Source organism: Microtus ochrogaster, chromosome 7 (assembly GCF_000317375.1).
Source record: "Microtus ochrogaster isolate Prairie Vole_2 chromosome 7, MicOch1.0, whole genome shotgun sequence".
NCBI lineage: Eukaryota > Metazoa > Chordata > Mammalia > Rodentia > Cricetidae > Microtus > Microtus ochrogaster.
The window spans coordinates 36969533-36986696 of record NC_022014.1 but is presented as its reverse complement, the minus strand read 5'-3'; the positions used below and the strand labels follow the sequence as shown (position 1 = coordinate 36986696).

The 17164-nt window shown below is 54.1% G+C and overlaps 2 protein-coding genes across 4 annotated transcripts in view; one reads left to right on the top strand and one right to left on the bottom strand.

Annotated features, from left to right (window-relative positions):
* The window catches only part of Fam83g (family with sequence similarity 83 member G), a 25025-nt gene extending 8498 nt beyond the window's left edge, over window positions 1–16527 (top strand). The window contains exons 2-5 of the mRNA XM_005349900.2: window positions 2547–2714; window positions 9084–9208; window positions 9872–11144; window positions 16047–16527. Coding sequence (XP_005349957.1) covers window positions 2547–2714; window positions 9084–9208; window positions 9872–11144; window positions 16047–16409 — 1929 coding nt within the window. The 3' untranslated portion in view covers window positions 16410–16527. The remainder of the gene's footprint in view (window positions 1–2546; window positions 2715–9083; window positions 9209–9871; window positions 11145–16046) is intronic.
* Slc5a10 (solute carrier family 5 member 10) overlaps window positions 1–17164 on the bottom strand; it is a 50071-nt gene that overhangs the window by 18952 nt on the left and 13955 nt on the right. For all 3 annotated transcript variants that reach the window (XM_013347092.2, XM_005349903.2, XM_005349902.2), the window contains 2 exons: window positions 16478–16683; window positions 11679–11814 (listed from right to left, as the gene is read on the bottom strand). In XM_013347092.2, coding sequence (XP_013202546.1) covers window positions 11679–11814; window positions 16478–16683 — 342 coding nt within the window. The remainder of the gene's footprint in view (window positions 1–11678; window positions 11815–16477; window positions 16684–17164) is intronic.

The window sequence follows — 17164 nt, the reverse complement described above, 5'->3', positions numbered from 1 at the left end:
GCACCAGGCAGTCTTCCCCTCCAGCATCACTTCAGATCCCAGGAGCACCAGAGAGTCCTCCCCTCCAGCATCACCTCAGATCCCAGGAGCACCAGATAGTCCTCCCTCCCAACATCACCTCAGATCCCAGGAACACCAGACGGTCCTCCCCTCCAACATTACCTCAGATCCCAGGAGCACCAGACGGTCTTCCCCTCCCAGCATCACCTCAGATTCCAGGAGTATCAGACAGTCCTCCCTCCCACCATCACCTCAGATCCCAGGAGCACCAGACGGTCCTCCCCTCCCAGCATCACCTCAGATTCCAGGAGTATCAGACAGTCCTCCCTCCCAACATCACCTCAGATCCCAGGAGCATCAGGCAGTCCTCCCTCCCAACATCACCTCAGATCCCAGGAGCACCAGGCAGTCCTCCCCTCCCAGCATTAGCTGATAGTTATTTAGTCTTCCTTTCACAATCCTAACATAGAATCCAACACCTAAAGAGAACCAGCCAGCCATGGGACCCTGTCAGAGATCCACCTTGGGGCATAGGTCCCAACAAGTCCATCTTGGCAACCTGTGATTCCTGGATCAGGTCCCCTGTCCTGCTGGGGCACATCTCAATCTGCTGTGGTGCCCACAGCTTGAAACCAGCCGTGACAGATCTGGGGTGCAGTGGGCTGGAGAACCTCCAGGGCACAGCGTGCCAGCCAGGTCAGGCCTCTTTCCAGGGCAGTACATGAAGCTGTTTGCCTTCTCAGGAGTGCTCTAACCAAGGGGGCATCATGGGTAGAGTGACTTACAGCCTTTGGGATCTCAGGCAAGGAGGTCCCTGCAGCAGCCCCCCCCCCCCATGTACACTGCCATATAGAGTCGATTCTTGTAGCAGCCTCTGACTTTGGGCCAGCACATAAGCACATGGTGGGCGGAAGCTCTCAACTCCTCTGTCTCATCTCACCTCTCCCACTCGGCAACGGAAAGTGCTTCCTCGTCTAGTGCTGATGTTGTCCTCTAGCTTACCCTGCCAGGGTAGCCCTGTGCCCGCTCTACCACTAGACAGCCCCTAAGACATGGTGAGTAGCTCTCCTCTGGAGACCCACGGATCTCCCTAGTGCTTGGCCTCCTTTTCCCCTTCATTCGGAGCCGATTAGCACTCTCAGACCACAGGGTCAGACAACAGCCCTGCACATCTGGGAGTGGGTAGCATTTACTCTGCTTCAGCTTGGCTCGTGACTTCACCAGCCTCAGTTTGCCCAGCTGTGTGCTGGTATCTCACCTTGCTGTTCCTGAGAGGTTGGAGTGGGGCTGTCGCAGGCAAGGCTGCCTGGGGAGAAGGCAGCATGTGGGCATCCCTGAGGACCCCCTTGGGTTGGGGTCTTTGACAGGCATTGCCTCAAGTGTGCTTGCTTCTCATGAATGCAGCCTATTTTGCGGATGAGAAAATGAGAGCCCGGAGTTGTTTAAGGGTTTGACTTAGGGCCACTCTGCAAGGTCACTGCAGGGCAGGCCTGGAACTTCCTCCTGCTGAGGAGTTTGGACTTTTGTGCCAGATGAGCAGCAGGCATCAGCAGGGCCAGAGACTTGGGAGGAGCCCAGATGGGCCTGCAGCGGCTAGCCTAGTGAGCTGCTCACTGTGGGCGTGCAGACGTGTCCCCAGCAGGTTCCAGGTGGCCTTTTGTCACCCTGCGTGTACTGATCTCACTGAAGGAAGATGCTGGCTGTGCTCGTGAGCTTAGCCCCCAATAGTTCTGTGTGGCTTCCAGCCCCTCTGTCCCAGTTCTCCAGGTACATCAGCCAGTAGGGAAGGGGCAGCACAGGGAGCTGGCAGCTGAGTTGGGAACATCCCTGGTCTAACTATTAGCGTACTCTACCAGGGACCAGGTCCGCACTGTGAGTTCTGCTCCAGCCCTATGGTTAGCGGGAAACTGAGGCAGGTGGTTGCCTGGGCCAGCCAGGTGTAGATATGCTTTGATCTCTGGAGTTCCACCCTTAGTCAAGTTCAGGAGCGTGGAGATCACTTGTGGTGGACATAGGTGCTGGCACGTGACAAGAAGAGCACATGCTGATGTGGGTGCTATCTGATCCAGGTAGGCATCCTGCTGAAGTTCACAGCAACCCAGGATTGGGTTCCAGATTAGTGGCCATGCCACCTGCTGGCCTCTTTCCCATTGTGGCCACATCTGGTTTGTCTCCAGGTATTGGGAAGGGGCATTTTGAATCTGACCCAGGAGGGCACCGATACAGGTTCTTGAGCTGAGACCCTGGCTACGCTCAGGGCCTCCTTGGACCTTGCTTGGTGGCAGCACCAATCAGTGAATCCCAACCTTGTTGATGAAGGAGGCCTGGAGGACCAGTCTGAACACGTGGAACTGTAACATAGACCTTGCCCCTGCTCTTAGGTCATCAACCCTTCTGCACCCTGCTGACATGTCTGCACTCCTCCCTACACCATCCCCTTGAGGAGTCCTGGAGCCAGGGTTTTCACAGGCTTGTGTCTTGGGAGCAGCAGGGGTGTTGTTCTCATTGCTGTGCTGGTAAACCACACTCTCTTTCCCCATGCTCAGGTGATAGCTGTGGTCATGGACATGTTCACTGATGTGGATATCTTCAAGGACCTGCTGGATGCTGGCTTCAAGAGGAAGGTGGCTGTGTACATCATTGTGGATGAGAGTAACGTCAAGTACTTCTTGCACATGTGTGAGCGGGCCCGCATGCACCTGGGGCACCTCAAGGTGAGCTGTCTTCCCTTGCTTGTGCAACCGGAGGGCAGAAGTCATTCCAGTCAGCCAACAAGACAGTGTCTTATACCAGAGTTCAGTCACCCTGCGCCTTTCTGCCAGGTGGTCACACAACCTGTATGCCCTGAGGGATAAGATATTCACTACCTCCAACAGCCAGATAAGATAAACACAGCTCTACTGCCTTCACCCAGCTGCCAGAGCGCCTGCCAGGTCCTGTGCTACCCATTCCACGTAGGTCTCCCGTCTGGTCTGCCTGCATACCTCTGGTGACAGGTGTGTGCTCACGGCCTCCACAGGCAGCTCATACCTCACCTTGAGAGCGCTACCCCCCCCCCCCGAGAAATCTTTCATTGTGCTAATCCTAAATTGATCTCATCAGTTCCACTGTCTGGCATTAGGATCGGGCTCAGACACCTCTGTGCTGGGTCAGGGTTGACATGGACTCGAGATGCCTAACCAGAGTAGAATAGATCTTTGAGGCAAGGAGGCACAGTGGAACAGAGTTGGGAGAGAGCAAGCCAATGCCTGGATTCCCAGCTTCGCTTTGCTGTCTGAGATCTTGTTGCCTACCACTCTAGGCTCTAGGATTTCATTGGTCTGACGGGTAGATAAATCAGTGTTGCCAGGCTCTTCCACGAAGACCCCCTAGTACTTGGTGGCTTGCTCAACTGTTGTGCAGCACCTATGTTCAGCATGGAGCCATGAGTATAGACAGGTCTGCTGCAGCAGCTGGTGCTCTCAAAGCATGTGAGTGTCCCGGCACTTTACATATTTAGTTTATTTATGCCTGTTGACAACCCAAGTGGCATGGACCTGTCATTCCCATTTTGCAGATGAAGCAGTAAAAGCAGCTGCCTGATGTCACTGCCAATAAACTAGAGATGAAGGCCAGGTGCCCCAGGCTGGAGGGCTGTGATTGGAATGCAGGTTCCAAATGGTCATCACACAAGGCTGGTGACAGTGGCAGGGCTTGGAACCTGTAATTGTCAACATTTGTCAAGGCCCCCTACAGAGCCTTTTAAGTGGGTGTGAGTTCTCTGCTGTGCTACCGGTCTCTAATTTTAGGGACTTCTTCATGTGGTCTCCAGGTAGGTTGACCCCAAGCCTCACACCTGCCTGGCATGTAATTAGCATCTAGAAATGGCTCTGGGGTAGCAGACAGCTCATGCCAGAAAGAGCCATTGTGTGGAAGTTCAGAAAAAGGTGACTTGGGACTTGGCTGCGCTGTGGGCGGGTGGCATCTCCAGAGCTCCAGGAAGGTCCCCACTCCATGCATTTGCCACACACTGGTGGTGCTTAGCATGTATCCCACTCGACCCATCACCCTGGTAATAGAGGCAGACGATGGGTTGGGACCTGTAGGTACCAAGGGGTATCCTCACCCAGGCTGACTGCTTGGTGTCCCGGCCCCACAGTGCCTGAGGGCTCTTAGTAGAGAATTCTTGATGGTTCCTCAGTCTGGTGTTTTCTGAACTTCAGGACATGGGAAGCAGTGGGACTTGGCCTTGTAGTTATAAGGCTCTGCCTGTGGCTTTATAGGGGTGTCTGAACCCAGACACTTGTAGCTGGTCTGACTAGTCTCCCACAAGAAAGATAGGGAAACTGAGGTCTGGGGAAGGTATGGCTTGTGCCTAAAAGTCAGTAAGGAATTGGCTTGACAAGGAGAGTGCAGACCTGTCTCCCAGAATTCTTTGGTGCTGCCCACATTGACCACTGTGGGACTTGGCTCCCAGAGGATAGTAACTGAGAGACACTAAGGCTGCGTAAGTGTGCAGCTGCCAGCCTAGGGTTAGGACAGGGGCCATGAGAGTCTGCTCCATCCCAGTATTAGCCTTCAGCTGTCCCAGGACCATCAGGGCAGGAGGGCAGCTTGCTGGATTCAGTAGCCTGTCCTGTCCCACCCTCTCGGCTTTCTCTCTGGGAAGGTAACCAGGTCTAAAGGGCATGATCTAGGAGGCAAACATTGTCATGGGCAAGCAGTAACCCTATCTCAACTGTAGCGGCCTCACCACAGCCCTGAGTAAGTGGTCAGAGGTTCCTCTGGGCACAGCCCTGCCAGGTGTCACTGTGTGGAGAGTCTGCCTTCCTGGACAACATGCTGTGGGCTGATTAGGTATGGGCCTGTTACGGTAGCACTTCCTGTACTGGAAAACCATACACTGCTCTCAGCCACCCACTGCCTTGTCCCAACCCTGCTCCAACCTGCCCCAGAGTCAGTAGGCCCAAGTTATAGGTATCCATGGTGGGGTCCCATTTATGACCATGGGGCATCAGGCACCACATTGGGAAGACCCCAAATGCCCTGTCAGGTAGTTACTGGCTCTGGCCTCCATCGCTCACGTGGAAAATGGGCCCATCTTCATGCCTTCCCTCCGGCAAGGCTGTTGTGCAGAGTGCAGGAGTGTGGTGGGCACAGAGTGAGATGGAGGATCCATTGGCTGTGTGTGGTGAGGGGCAAAGCTCCTAATGCCCCTCAGATCTGTTCTGAGTGCCAAGTGACACTAGTTTTCTCAAAATAGTAGTCTGGTAGGAGCCATCCTCTCTTGCCAGTGGTTGTGTTAATGCCACCGCTGACCCTGTTCTCAGTCTCCATATGAAGGGGACTGACATACATAGCCTCTTCCAAAGTGTGGGTCCCAGCTGCTCCAGGCACCACAGTCTGCTGGCCCCGTAGGCAGTAAGGAAATGAACCTCTGCAACACAAATAGGAAATAGGCCTTGAAAATAGTACCCGGCCTTTTGACCTTATCACTTCCCAGGGTCGCAGGACAAAGGCAGTGACTAGGTTATATATGGGGGTGACCCTAGTGCCGAGAGGTACCCATGAGCTAGTGGGAGCCAGGCCAGAGCTGTGAAAGACCTAGCAATATGAAAAGCTCCTTGACCTGTGCAGGCAAACTGGAAAAACCTGCAGCCACCTGAGCTGACTGCACAGCCAACAAGCGAGGAAACACCAGCCATCTGACAGCCATGGGAAGGCACATGGCAAGGATTCATGACTGGGCCCAGAAGGCCAGAGAAGGACAGGAGAGAGGCTCCAGCTGGGATGATTGGGGCGAGTAGAGGGGGAGGTGGGCTGGACTCCATCCCCTGTCCCTTCTTGAGTAAGCTCATGTTCTACCGCCTATGGTTGGGTCTGGGCCACTGATAGGTAAGGATATATGCCAGTGCTTGCATCTGAGCAAAGGGGCTCCCCTCACCGGGCTGGTCTGAATCAGGTACTGTTGGCACTAATAGAGGCAGGGCTGTTATTAAACATCACAGTGTTAGCACAGCCCAACAGTGACTTAGCCACCATGTCAGTCATTCTAGAGGAAGAGCCAACCAAGAGCACTAACACCAGGGCTTGGAGCTGAGTAAGCTCACACGTGTCTAAGCCCCAGATCACAAGGGACTTCCTGTTGAATATCACGTCTGTCCACGAGTCAAGATAAGAAGTCTGTACCTGGGTAAACTACAGCTCTGCCTCCCACCCCAGCTCATCTTGCACCTCCTCTGGTCCAGGCATGGCTGACCGATGCCTTTACCCTGCCAAGGTCTGGAGTGTGATCTGCTACATCCTATCAAAAGATGACGATTCATGGCCTCCCTTGCTGAGTCCTCTAGACTAGCCACCAAGTGGGTCTGACAGTTCTGGTTTCCCTGAAAAGTCCAGGCTATCACAGATGTGCTGCCAAGTTTGCACCCCAGTGTGTCCCAATGAGAACTCAGTCCCTTCTACACCTCCCTACAGGTCACGAAGCCCTCAAGCTGCAGGTGGCCCTGGTGGTTAGACGCATGCTGCAGGTGAGGGAGCTGAGGCATGGAGAGGCCCAGTTAGTGTCTGGCACCATGTCTGGAGTCACATAGACCAGAATTCTAGAATGCCCAGGCCAGCTTAATGGAGACCAGCATAGTAAACCCCAGCCCTGTGTCCTCCACAAGCACTTTGGGCCAGAGAAACCTGACTCATCTCTGCTCCTGCCCTGCTTCACCCAACTCCACTGTGCCTTACGGAGGTCTGAAAGAGTCTCGGGACCCTCCACCCCACCTGCCCGTACCCAACTAGGGGCATCCCAGGACCTGAGACAATGCAGCTTTGTGAGTTCCTCCACCTCTGCTCACGCGAGCCCAGACACCTGAGACATTACCTCATCTGGGCCAGGCCCGTGGGGCGAGGCTACCAGGAACAGGAGGCAGAGGGCGGGGGGCCTGATGCAAGCCCCTGCCTGCTGCCCAGCCCCAGTGGTGGATGAGCCGATGGGTTCAGCGCCAATCCCCACTATGCAGGCAGGGAAACGGTAGCCCAGAGAGGGCCAGAGGCTTTCTTAGAATCACACAGCAGGTGAGTGACACAACCAGGCCTGCCTCTCACCTGGCTGAGTTACACCAAAATGTAGGTAATGGCTTTCTGAGTAGAGAGACACCAACAAGAGAAGTGTGCCGGCTGGCTGCCTATGTGGGGCTGCCCATGGCCCCAGACACAGAGTGTTGGACAGTGAGACCACAGGATGCCACAGGGCTGGGCTGTGGTTGGCACAGGTGACAGGGAAGGCCTCTAAGATCCTTGTTCCAACCTCTGGTCCCTGAGTGTGCAGCGTGTTAGGTACAAAGTCACGAGTGCTAATTGTCCTGGGCTCTGGCCAGCTTCCTGCTGAGCTGGCTGTGGGCAGGCCTGTGGGCAGGCGGGGCCAGAGTAAGCCTGGCCCTGCAAACAGCTTATCTGCCTTCTGTGTCTGGCCCAACAACAAGACAATTGTTCGCCCCACAGCTGGGTGGACATCATTTAGAGACGCACCCAGGGACCACCCCTGTCGACTTCTGTGGATGGTGCTCTGGGCCACCAGGGAAGTCTGGGAATAGGATGCACTAGACGGGAGACTGCCGTGGGTGGCACCCTCACTCAGACCACCTCCCTTGTATGCCCCAGCCTCCCTGTTCTCTGCCTCCATATGTCCATTGCCATTCGGGTTTAGCTGTATACGGCTCCTGCTGCCCACAGCAGAAGCAGGTGGGGCCTCTTTCACCAGAATCAAGTCCAGCTGTGCAGACAGCCTGCTCTTCCGCTGCCCAGCCTCTGTGTCCCTCCCCTGGGGCGCTCGCCCTCCTACCTTGCCCCACGTCATCCTTTCCCGGGAGCCTCCCAGCCCCTGCCTCCATTCACTCCTCTGCTTCTGGGCGCTCCAGGTGCTTGTTTTGACTCATCTGCCTCACTGCCACCTCCACAGTAGCATCCTTGTCACTGTCATCTTGGTCTGGCACTGGGGGCCTCAGCAGGGGTCGGTGAACAAAGGAACACGTGGGCAGTTAATAACCTGGAACCGCTGAGTGGGTGAGCCAACAGACAGGCGAGTCACAGCGGAGTCTGACAAAGACTTTGTCACCAACCATTGTCTGAATCCAGAGCTCTGACAGGAGTGAGACTTCCGTCATAGGAGGCATGTAAGTAGCCCAGTCAGGAAGCTCTGGGAGGCCAGATGGGCCCTAGGTCCCGTACGTGTTGTTCTACTTCGTAAGCCTCAGCAGTCCCTTTATGCTTAGATTTCAGTCAGGTTTTCCTCACCTCTGGCTCCCTGTATCAGCATTGGGTCTTGTAGCACTGAGGTCCTGGGTGGTTCTGGAGATGCTATACTAGAGAGAAAGGCCCTTTATGTATTCAGGACCAAGGAAAGGCCAGCAGTTTTGGTTCCACTTTCTCTTTGGTCAGGACTCTTTCCTCCCTGGGCCTCTGTGAACTCCTCTGGGCTTGAGGGCCTTCCCTGCTGGCTCTAAACTAGGCCATGTGCTAGGGACTGAAGATGACCATTTATGAGGCCATCTCTGGAGCCAGGCCTTGTGCCATCTCCAGAGAGAGTTTTCTCCGAGTGCCTGTAAGGGAGTCCATGGACGTGACATGGAATGTCAAGGGTGGGGAGAGGCCCGTGGTCAGTCTTCCTAGAAGACCCTGGACGTGTCAGAGTATAAGACCCCTGGGTCCTTAGAATGGCCCCTGCCTGCTTCTACTCCCCTCCCTCACCCGCCACCCAGCTGTCCATAGGACCTTTCTAAAAGTTAACCCTCCCACTCAAGACCCTACAGCACCCTGGACAACAGCATTTCCCAGATTGTTCTTGCCACCGAGGTCTCATCTTGCCCCATGCTACTGTGTGGGTGCTCTTGGGGACACGCTGAGAACATGCTGGCCCTCAGCATTCAGCAGTGGCTTCACCATTGCCCGTACCTGGCCCAGCAGTCCAGATAGACTACCCTTCTCCACACCTTGCGCCTCACTCCGGTCCTGCCTCCCCACAACTGTCTCCAGGCTCCGGGCACTCTGCCGCCTCCACCTGTGAAAGTAATGCCTGTAGCTATCTAATTCTGCCTCCCTGTCTCCCAACACAGAATCTCAGGGTACGCAGCAGCGGGGGAACAGAGTTCTTCACACGGTCAGCCACCAAGTTCAAGGGTGTCCTGGCCCAGAAGTTCATGTTTGTGGATGGAGATCGGGCCGTGTGTGGCTCCTACAGGTGATTCTCCTCTGGGACATGGGGAGGAGCTGCCTCTGGATCCCGGTTGGTTTCTGCCCTTAATCCCTGCATGTGACATGCTGGTTATTCCAGTTCATTGCTCCCAAAACTGCTGAGCTGTGTGCAGGCCTGGGTCCACCCACAGTCTCTAGAGACAGGCAGGGAAGACTTTTGTCCAAGCAGGCTGTTGTTCCTTCCCACACAGTCACTGGCCCAAGGGTAGGGTGGGCTAGGTCACGGTGAATTTGCCCAAGCCCTCTTGGAAGTGGCTCTGAGAGCCATCTTCAAGGATAGAGCCAGTTCTGCATCATCATGAGGCAGGGCAGATTTGACACAGTAACTCTGGGATTGATGACAGCAAAGACATCAGTGATGCCCACTGTGCTGGGTAGTTCTTGCTACTTGAGGCTGCAGTGGGCATCCTCATGCTGCCTTCATGAGTCCAGTAGAGACCCAGACTTAGATTTGAGCTCCCCAGCTGTGCCCCACCCCCAGTGCCACTTAGGTTGTTATGCTAGGGCCCAGCGGCCAGTCTGACAGACCCCAGCTGGAGTATACACTGTAGATGTCGCCTGCCTCGGGGGCCAGGGACTCTCACTAAATCAGGGTACTAGGGCGTCATATATTCTGTGCCTGACTTCCTACTTTGCCTTTATGCTGTAGCTTCACATGGTCAGCTGCAAGGACGGACCGGAATGTGATCTCTGTGCTGTCTGGTCAGGTGGTAGAGATGTTTGACCGGCAGTTTCAGGAGCTGTACCTCATGTCTCAAGGCGTCAGCCTCAAGGACATCCCCATGGAGAAGGAGCCAGAGCCAGATCCCATTGTGCTACCATCGGTGGTGCCCTTGGTACCCACGGGCACCATGGCCAAGAAGCTTGTCAACCCCAAGTATGCACTGGTCAAGGCCAAGAGTGTGGATGAGATTGCCAAGACTTCCTCTGAGAAACAGGAGGTTGTAAAGTCCCCAGGGCTTCAGGGCCCCACAGTTGCTGAACGCCCAGGGGACCTCTCTGAACTGCTACCACCTATCCACCCGGGGCTGCTCAACCTGGAGAGGGCCAACATGTTTGAGTACTTGCCCACATGGGTGGAGCCGGACCCAGAGCCTGGCAGTGACATCCTGGGCTACATCAACATTATTGATCCCAATATCTGGAACCCTCAGCCCAACCAGATGAACCGGATCAAGATCCGTGACACGGCCCATGCCAGCACCCAGCACCAGCTATGGAAGCAGAGCCAGGAGGCCCGTCCCTGCCCAGAACCCTGTCCTCCCCCAGCACCCAGGGACTCCCAGGATGTGGTCCCAGCTGAGAATGGCTTCCCCCAGGGGAACCCTGAACCACAGGCCCCTGTACCTAAGCCCCGGACAGTTCCTGTGGCAAGTATTCTTGCCCAGGATGGTAGTGATATTGGCTGGGCCCTAGAGACCCCCAAAAAGGAGACACCCCCAAATGGGATAGATCCCAGGCTACCCATGACAACCTGCCAGAGCCAGGCCTCACTACAGCAACAGTTATCTCTGACCCAGGATGACCCTGATGGCCTAGAGACAGGACTCCCCAATGGGCTGGATGCAGAGGAGGAGGAAGATGATGACGACTACGTGACCCTCAGTGACCAGGACAGCCTCTCGGGCAGCTCTGGCCCTGGCCCTGGCCCTGGCCACCGGCGGCCCTCGGTGGCCTCGTCCATGTCAGACGAGTACTTTGAAGTGAGGGAGCGGTCAGTACCTCTCCAGAGGCGTCACTCAGAGCAAATGGCCAATGGGCCAGGCCACCCACCCCGACGACAGCTGAGTGCCCCTCATGTAACCCGGGGGACCTTTAGTGGTCCCCTGAGTGGCAGCCCCCTGTGGGCCCAGGGTCGGGGCAGAGAAGATGTACATACATCAAGAATGCAACCACAGCACCCTATGGACAAGCAGGCTCAGGTGAGTCTGATCCCTCATCCCTAGGTCTTCTGCAATCACCCCAAGAGCCCAAAATGCCCATGCCCTGGGCCTTTGGGTCCCTGGCTCCAATGACACCCCTGTTACAGAAAGATGATGAATGGGGAAAAGTGGAACCACACAGGGCCGTGTGGCTGGCCATTATTATGCTGGGGGCCTCTCAGTCCTAGAATCTTCTCCAAAACAACTTTATAAAGCACACATTTCCACATACTCAGAGTCACAGGGTCTGATGCATCCTACTAGGTAGAAGGGACAGTCCCATGAGAAGGCTCATGGGTAGTCACAGATGTTTCTTTATACTTACAGGGTCACACAGTCAGAAATACTCCTCTTCTGGACTTTATCTAAACTACCTTCCTGTAGATTATTTTGTGCTCCTAAGGACAAGTCCCTCCCTCTTCCTTATTGGGCAACAGCAGATCCCTCTTTTGTCACGTAGTGGCTTTTGTAGACTAAACCTTTAGAGCCTTGGGTGCCCTGCCACTGAAGGTGTGGCCGCAGAGCCCATCCTACCTGGGAACAGTGCTCGGCTGATCATGCCTGGCATGATCATCAGGCCCATGGGCAGCATCTTCAGGTAACTGGCTAGGATGGAGCCTGCTTTGGCATGGTTCAGGTTCCGGGCAGACAGGGACCGCTGCACGATGACCTGGGGCACAGGGGGAAAGAAATGAGGCTCGGCCTCGGGGATACCTGTGTCAGCATCTCCTTAGTGGACTTTGTGAGGTGGCACTGGTCGACGCAATGTGATTATCTCTGGCCTCACCTGAGATGAGCAGCCAGAGTGTCAGCACAGCAGACACCACACAGGAACACTCACCTGTCTCCCTGTTCATCCAGCAGGGCAAAATGGGTCCCCTGGTGTCTGTCAGAGCCAAAGGGGGCCCAGGTGTGTTAGACTCCAAGACCCCCCACCTCCTGGACCCTCATAAACAACAGACATTCACATAAATCCTGGGAGCAGAAATTGACATTGACTAGATGACGGGGCAGGGCCCTAGACCTAGGCTGAGGGAAAGCTTGTACCTCAGTAGTAGTGATGGTTGCTAGACCAATCCTTAGGTAAATCCTGACGGCCTCAGTTTCTGGATCTGCAGAATGGGGGTGGGCTGCTAGTCAGAATTTTCCCCCCTTTTTTTTCCTTCTGTTTTTGAGACAGTGTCTTCTCTAGCTCAGGATGACTAGGAACTTAACTGTAGCCTATGCTGGCCTTGAACTCACAACAATCCCCCCTGACTCAGTCTCCCAAATAGGATTAAGGCATATGTGAGCACATCTGGATTTGATCTGAAAAAGCAGGAGGTTGGGAGTGTTCACGGGGCTCTGGGCAGCTCGTGGGGCCAGCACTTGTGGCATGTGTGGGTCACTGGTTAGAGCAGGAGTTCTGGTGGCACAGCCTGCTCGGAGGCTTGTACAAGTGTAACTCTGAAATGTGCTTTTCCTGTGTTGTCGGTGTCAGCGCCTGTGACTCACAGCTAGGAAGAAGCTGTCATCTTTGCTTCCTTCCCGTGTGGCTGCTAACACTGACCCCCTCAGTGCAGGGCAGCAGACCCTGTCCCTCTTCTCCCACTGTCTCACCACAGGCCTGATTCCTATATGTTCAGTGGGGTTGTTTCAGGGAGGCTCTGATGGAGCCTCGCCCTCCGCTGACCTGAAACTCCAGCTGTCAGGAGAGAGAAGCCCCCATTTCCCTGAGCCTGTAGCCCGTGCTCCTCTTTGATTGGCAGGATACATTTGAGCCTGAGCAGCTGGCAATGTGACAGATGCTGTCGCGAAATTGGAGCAGTCCAGGGTGCTCCCCACTACCCAGCTTATTCATTCCTTTTGGGGAGGCCTGCACTCCCATCCCTGGCTTGGCCACTTCACCATCCTGACCTCTGACCATGGGTACTGCCACCTAACTGAGTATGGCTTCGAGGATGAAGCTGGTCACTTCAGTGGGCCTGGTTCAGTGGGCTGCTATGCACTTCCTGAAGTTCTTTTTTTATATACATTTTTATTGATATTTATTGAGCTCTATATTTTTTCTCTGCTCCCCTCCCTGCCTCTCCCCTCCCCCTTTAACCCTCCCCCAAGGTCCCCATGCTCCCAATTTACTGAGGACATCTTGTCTTTTTATACTTTCTACTTCCCATGTAGATTAGAGCTATGTAAGTCTCTTTTAGCATCCGCATTGTTGTCTAAGTTCTCTGAGATTGTGATTTGTAGGCTGGCTTTCTTTGCTTTATGTTTAAAAACCACCTATGAGTGAGTACATGTGATAATTGTCTTTCTGTGTCTGGGTTACCTCACTCAAAATAATGTTTTCTAGCTCCATCCATTTTCCTGCAAAATTCAAAATGTTATTTTTTTCTGCTGTGTAGTACTCCATTGTGTAAATGTACCACATTTTCCTTATCCATTCTTCAATCGAGGCATTTAGGTTGTTTCCAGGTTCTGGTATGACAAACAAAGCTGCTATGAACATAGTCGAGCACATGTCCTTGTGGCACGATTGATCATCCTTTGGATATATGCCCAAAAGTGGTATTACTGGGTCTTGAGGAAGGTTGTTTCCTAATTTTCTGAGAAATCGCCACACTGACATCCAAAGGGGCTGCACCAGTTTGCATTCCCACCAGCAGTGCAGAAGTGTTCCCTTTTCCCCACAACCTCTCCAGCATAAGTTGTCATCAGTGTTTTAAACCATTTTAGATTCCTGTTGAGAATTCTCTATTTAGGTCTGTACTCCATTTTTTTAAAAATTGGATTATGCGTCTAATTTCTTGAGTTCTTTGTATATTTTGGAGATCAGACCTCTGTCTGATGTGGGGTTAGTGAAGATCTTTTCCCATTCTGTAGGCTGTTGTTTTGTCTTGTTGACCTTGTCCTTTGCTTTGCAGAAGCTTTTCCGTTTCAGGAGGTCCCATTTATTAATTGTTTCTCTCAGTGTCTGTGCCGCTGGGTTTATATTTAGGAAGTGGTTCCCTGTGTCAATGCGTTCAAGTGTACTTTCCACTTTCTCTTCTATGAGGTTCAGTGTGGCTGGCTTTATGTTGAGGTCTTTGATCCATTTGGACTTGAGTTTTGTGCATAGTGATAGATATGGGTCTATTTTCATTCTTCTATATGTTGATATCCAGTTATGCCAGCACCACTTGTTAAATATGCTTTCTTTTTTCCATTTGATATTTTTTGCTTCTTTATCAAAGATCAGGTGGAAGATGTGTGGATTGATATGCAGGTCTTCTATTCAGTTCCATTGGTCCTCCTGTCTGTTCTTATGCCAATACCAGGCAGTTTTCAGTACTGTAGCTCTGTAGTAGAGTTTGAAGTCAGGGATTGTGATGCCTCCAGAAACTTCCTGAAGTTCTTAACTGCTTTCTTAGCCATGGATGCTGCTGGTCAGAAATCCAGGGGCTGCCTGCGTTTACAGGACTGCAGGATGCATTCCCTCTGCAGCCTTCTGCTTCATACGAGGGACAGTACGGCCTGGGAGGGGCAGTGGCGGTGGTGTGGCAGAGCCTGTGCTTCATTTGCTATTGCCCTGCTTCCTGTTTTTTTAAGACAGGGTCTCACTGTGTCACCCTAGTTGACCTGGAACTCCTACAAAGACCAGTCTGGCCTTGAACTCACAGAAGATCCGCCTGCATCTGCCTCTCAAGCAGTGAGTTTAAAGGCATGTGCTACCACGCCCAGCCCACTGTTAGTTACAAAATGGTCACCTACTGTGGGTGGACCTGTAGCATGGAGGATAGAGTTCATTCAGACCCCCAAGGCCATTGAGGGCCATCTGGGACCCAGGGTCTGGGATACCAAGACCTGGCATCCTGGAGTAGACCCAGCCCAAGGTGAGGCCAGGGAGGCATGGCTGGTGATGTGACCACCTTGGGTTAGCAGGAACCATCCTCTGGATCCCTGGTGACCCTCTCTAGGCCTCTTGGGCTCCATATCTGCCCTCATCTAGCCATGAGGGCAGAATAGATGCTGACTCATTGGCCTTCATGGGAAATGCTTTCGAATGACATTCTACCCAGAGATGTGTGGCTGGGCCCGGCCTGCCTGGTCAGGGGAAACAAGAGATGGCAGGGATTAGGGGCCTATCTACTCCCCTAGCAGGCCCTCCAGGCTGCCTTTCACCCTCTGAGGTTGGCCATCAGTCCTCAAAGGAAAAGTGTACCGCCTGCTTCAAGCCACCTGAAAGGCCTGGGCAGGAGGTAAAGGCCAGGTGGGAACCTCAGGCATGTGGGGTCCCACAGGAGAGCAGCCCTGCTGGAGAGCAACCGGTTACTAAAGGGAAATGAAGGCCTAGCCTCCCTGTGCCTCTGTCCCCTGGCTGCCCGTGTGGATTCCCACACTGGAAATCTGTGTGAACTGTTTCTCCAGTTGGTGTGCATCAGGTGTGTCTGGGTCTTGATCTTCAGCCCGTGAGTGGAGCTGGCCCTGCGGGACCCTCAGGGAGGCAGGTGTGTGTGTGCATAAGATACTCTGAAAACGGTCACAGCCCTCCTAGCTGCCGGCCGTAGCCTGGTTGACTTATCCTATGGGGGGCTTAGTTTGAGTGAGCACCACTCTGGACACCAATGGTCAGTGGACCTGTGCCCATCCCAGGACCCTCCCCTGCTCCCCTCTCTAGGGCTGCCACAGCCTTCAGGACAGGTCCCTAAGTCCAGAGAAGTGAAGTGGCTTGTCAGAGCTCAAAATCAGGAGAGGTCAGAATTGTCTCAGTCCTCATCAGCAACGCAGGCTCAGATGGAGGCACTTCACCACCAACCCCCTCTGGTCCCTCCCTCCGTATCTAACCCTATTTGCAGATGGATGGTCTGGGGCACAAACCACAAAGGGAAGTCCTTCTGCCCACCTGCCATGTCATTCAGACCTCACTCTCCTTTGTCTCTCCAGGGCCAGCACTTCCACCGACATGGGGGCACTACCTCAAGGACCCCGGGGCCTCCCCGTTACCGGCCTGCTGCTGATGGCACCCAGAGCTCTCCCAAGAAAGCAAGCCCAGCCATAACAGGCCCCCACCACTGGCAGCCCAAGAGTGGCCCGACACCCCGAATGCTACCAGATCCTGGGAGTCCAAGGCTGACCCGAAACACTCGCCTCCGAGCAGAGCTCACGGCCACCGAGGAACACCCAAGTCCCTTTGGAATCCCATATTCAAAATTGTCCCAGTCGAAGCACCTGAAGGCCAGGGCAGGTGGCAGCCAGTGGGCCCCATCGGACTCTAAGCGCAGGGCCCGAGACCATAAGGAACCCTAGCAGCTGAACTGTACCCCATCCCCACCCCAGAGGGTAGCAGGTGGGGGATGGGCAATGTTGGTGCTCACCTGGTCAGTGCACCAGTACCAGGTGGCCATGATGGTCAGACCAAAGGTCATCCCAGTCCACGGGAGGTCTCCTGTGGAAGGGTCCCGGAACATGTGCATGGCGTCTGCTCGCGGCAGGTGGCAGGTGGTGTTGGGGATGGTCCTGGAGGGGATGGCCTGGGCATATGCTGCCTCCAGCTGCTCGTAACCACCGATCTGATTGAAAGCTGGAGGGTTGGGCACAGATGGGTTGGTTTTGGGTGGCCCTGTCTCCCTGGCTCCTACTATCCTTGTCTCACGGATAACTTCATGCATCAAACTGGAGTCCCTACCTCACCTTGCCTGCTCTAGGAAGGGTCGAGGTTTAAAAAAAGAAAAAAAAAAGGTGAAATAGAGTATTTTATTTGTATTTAAAATATAACTATTACATGAGCATTTTGCACATGGGCCCACAGTGTCCTGTTGGCCAGCAGGAGTCATGGCTAGTCTCCGGAAGACTGCTGGCCTCAGGCCGGGGTTCTCTGCCAGTCTTTGGACTGGCCCTTCCAGGAGGTGGAAGAGGTCTTCTTGGTGTTTGAGTCATCTAGTATTGAAGCCATGACCTGGGCTTCTGAAGGCTATGACTTCAGCAGAGCTGAGATACTGCTGGCATGAGGCCCCTTCCTTCCAAGACACAGAGAAGGGAGGCAGAGGCTCCTCTGCGCCTCA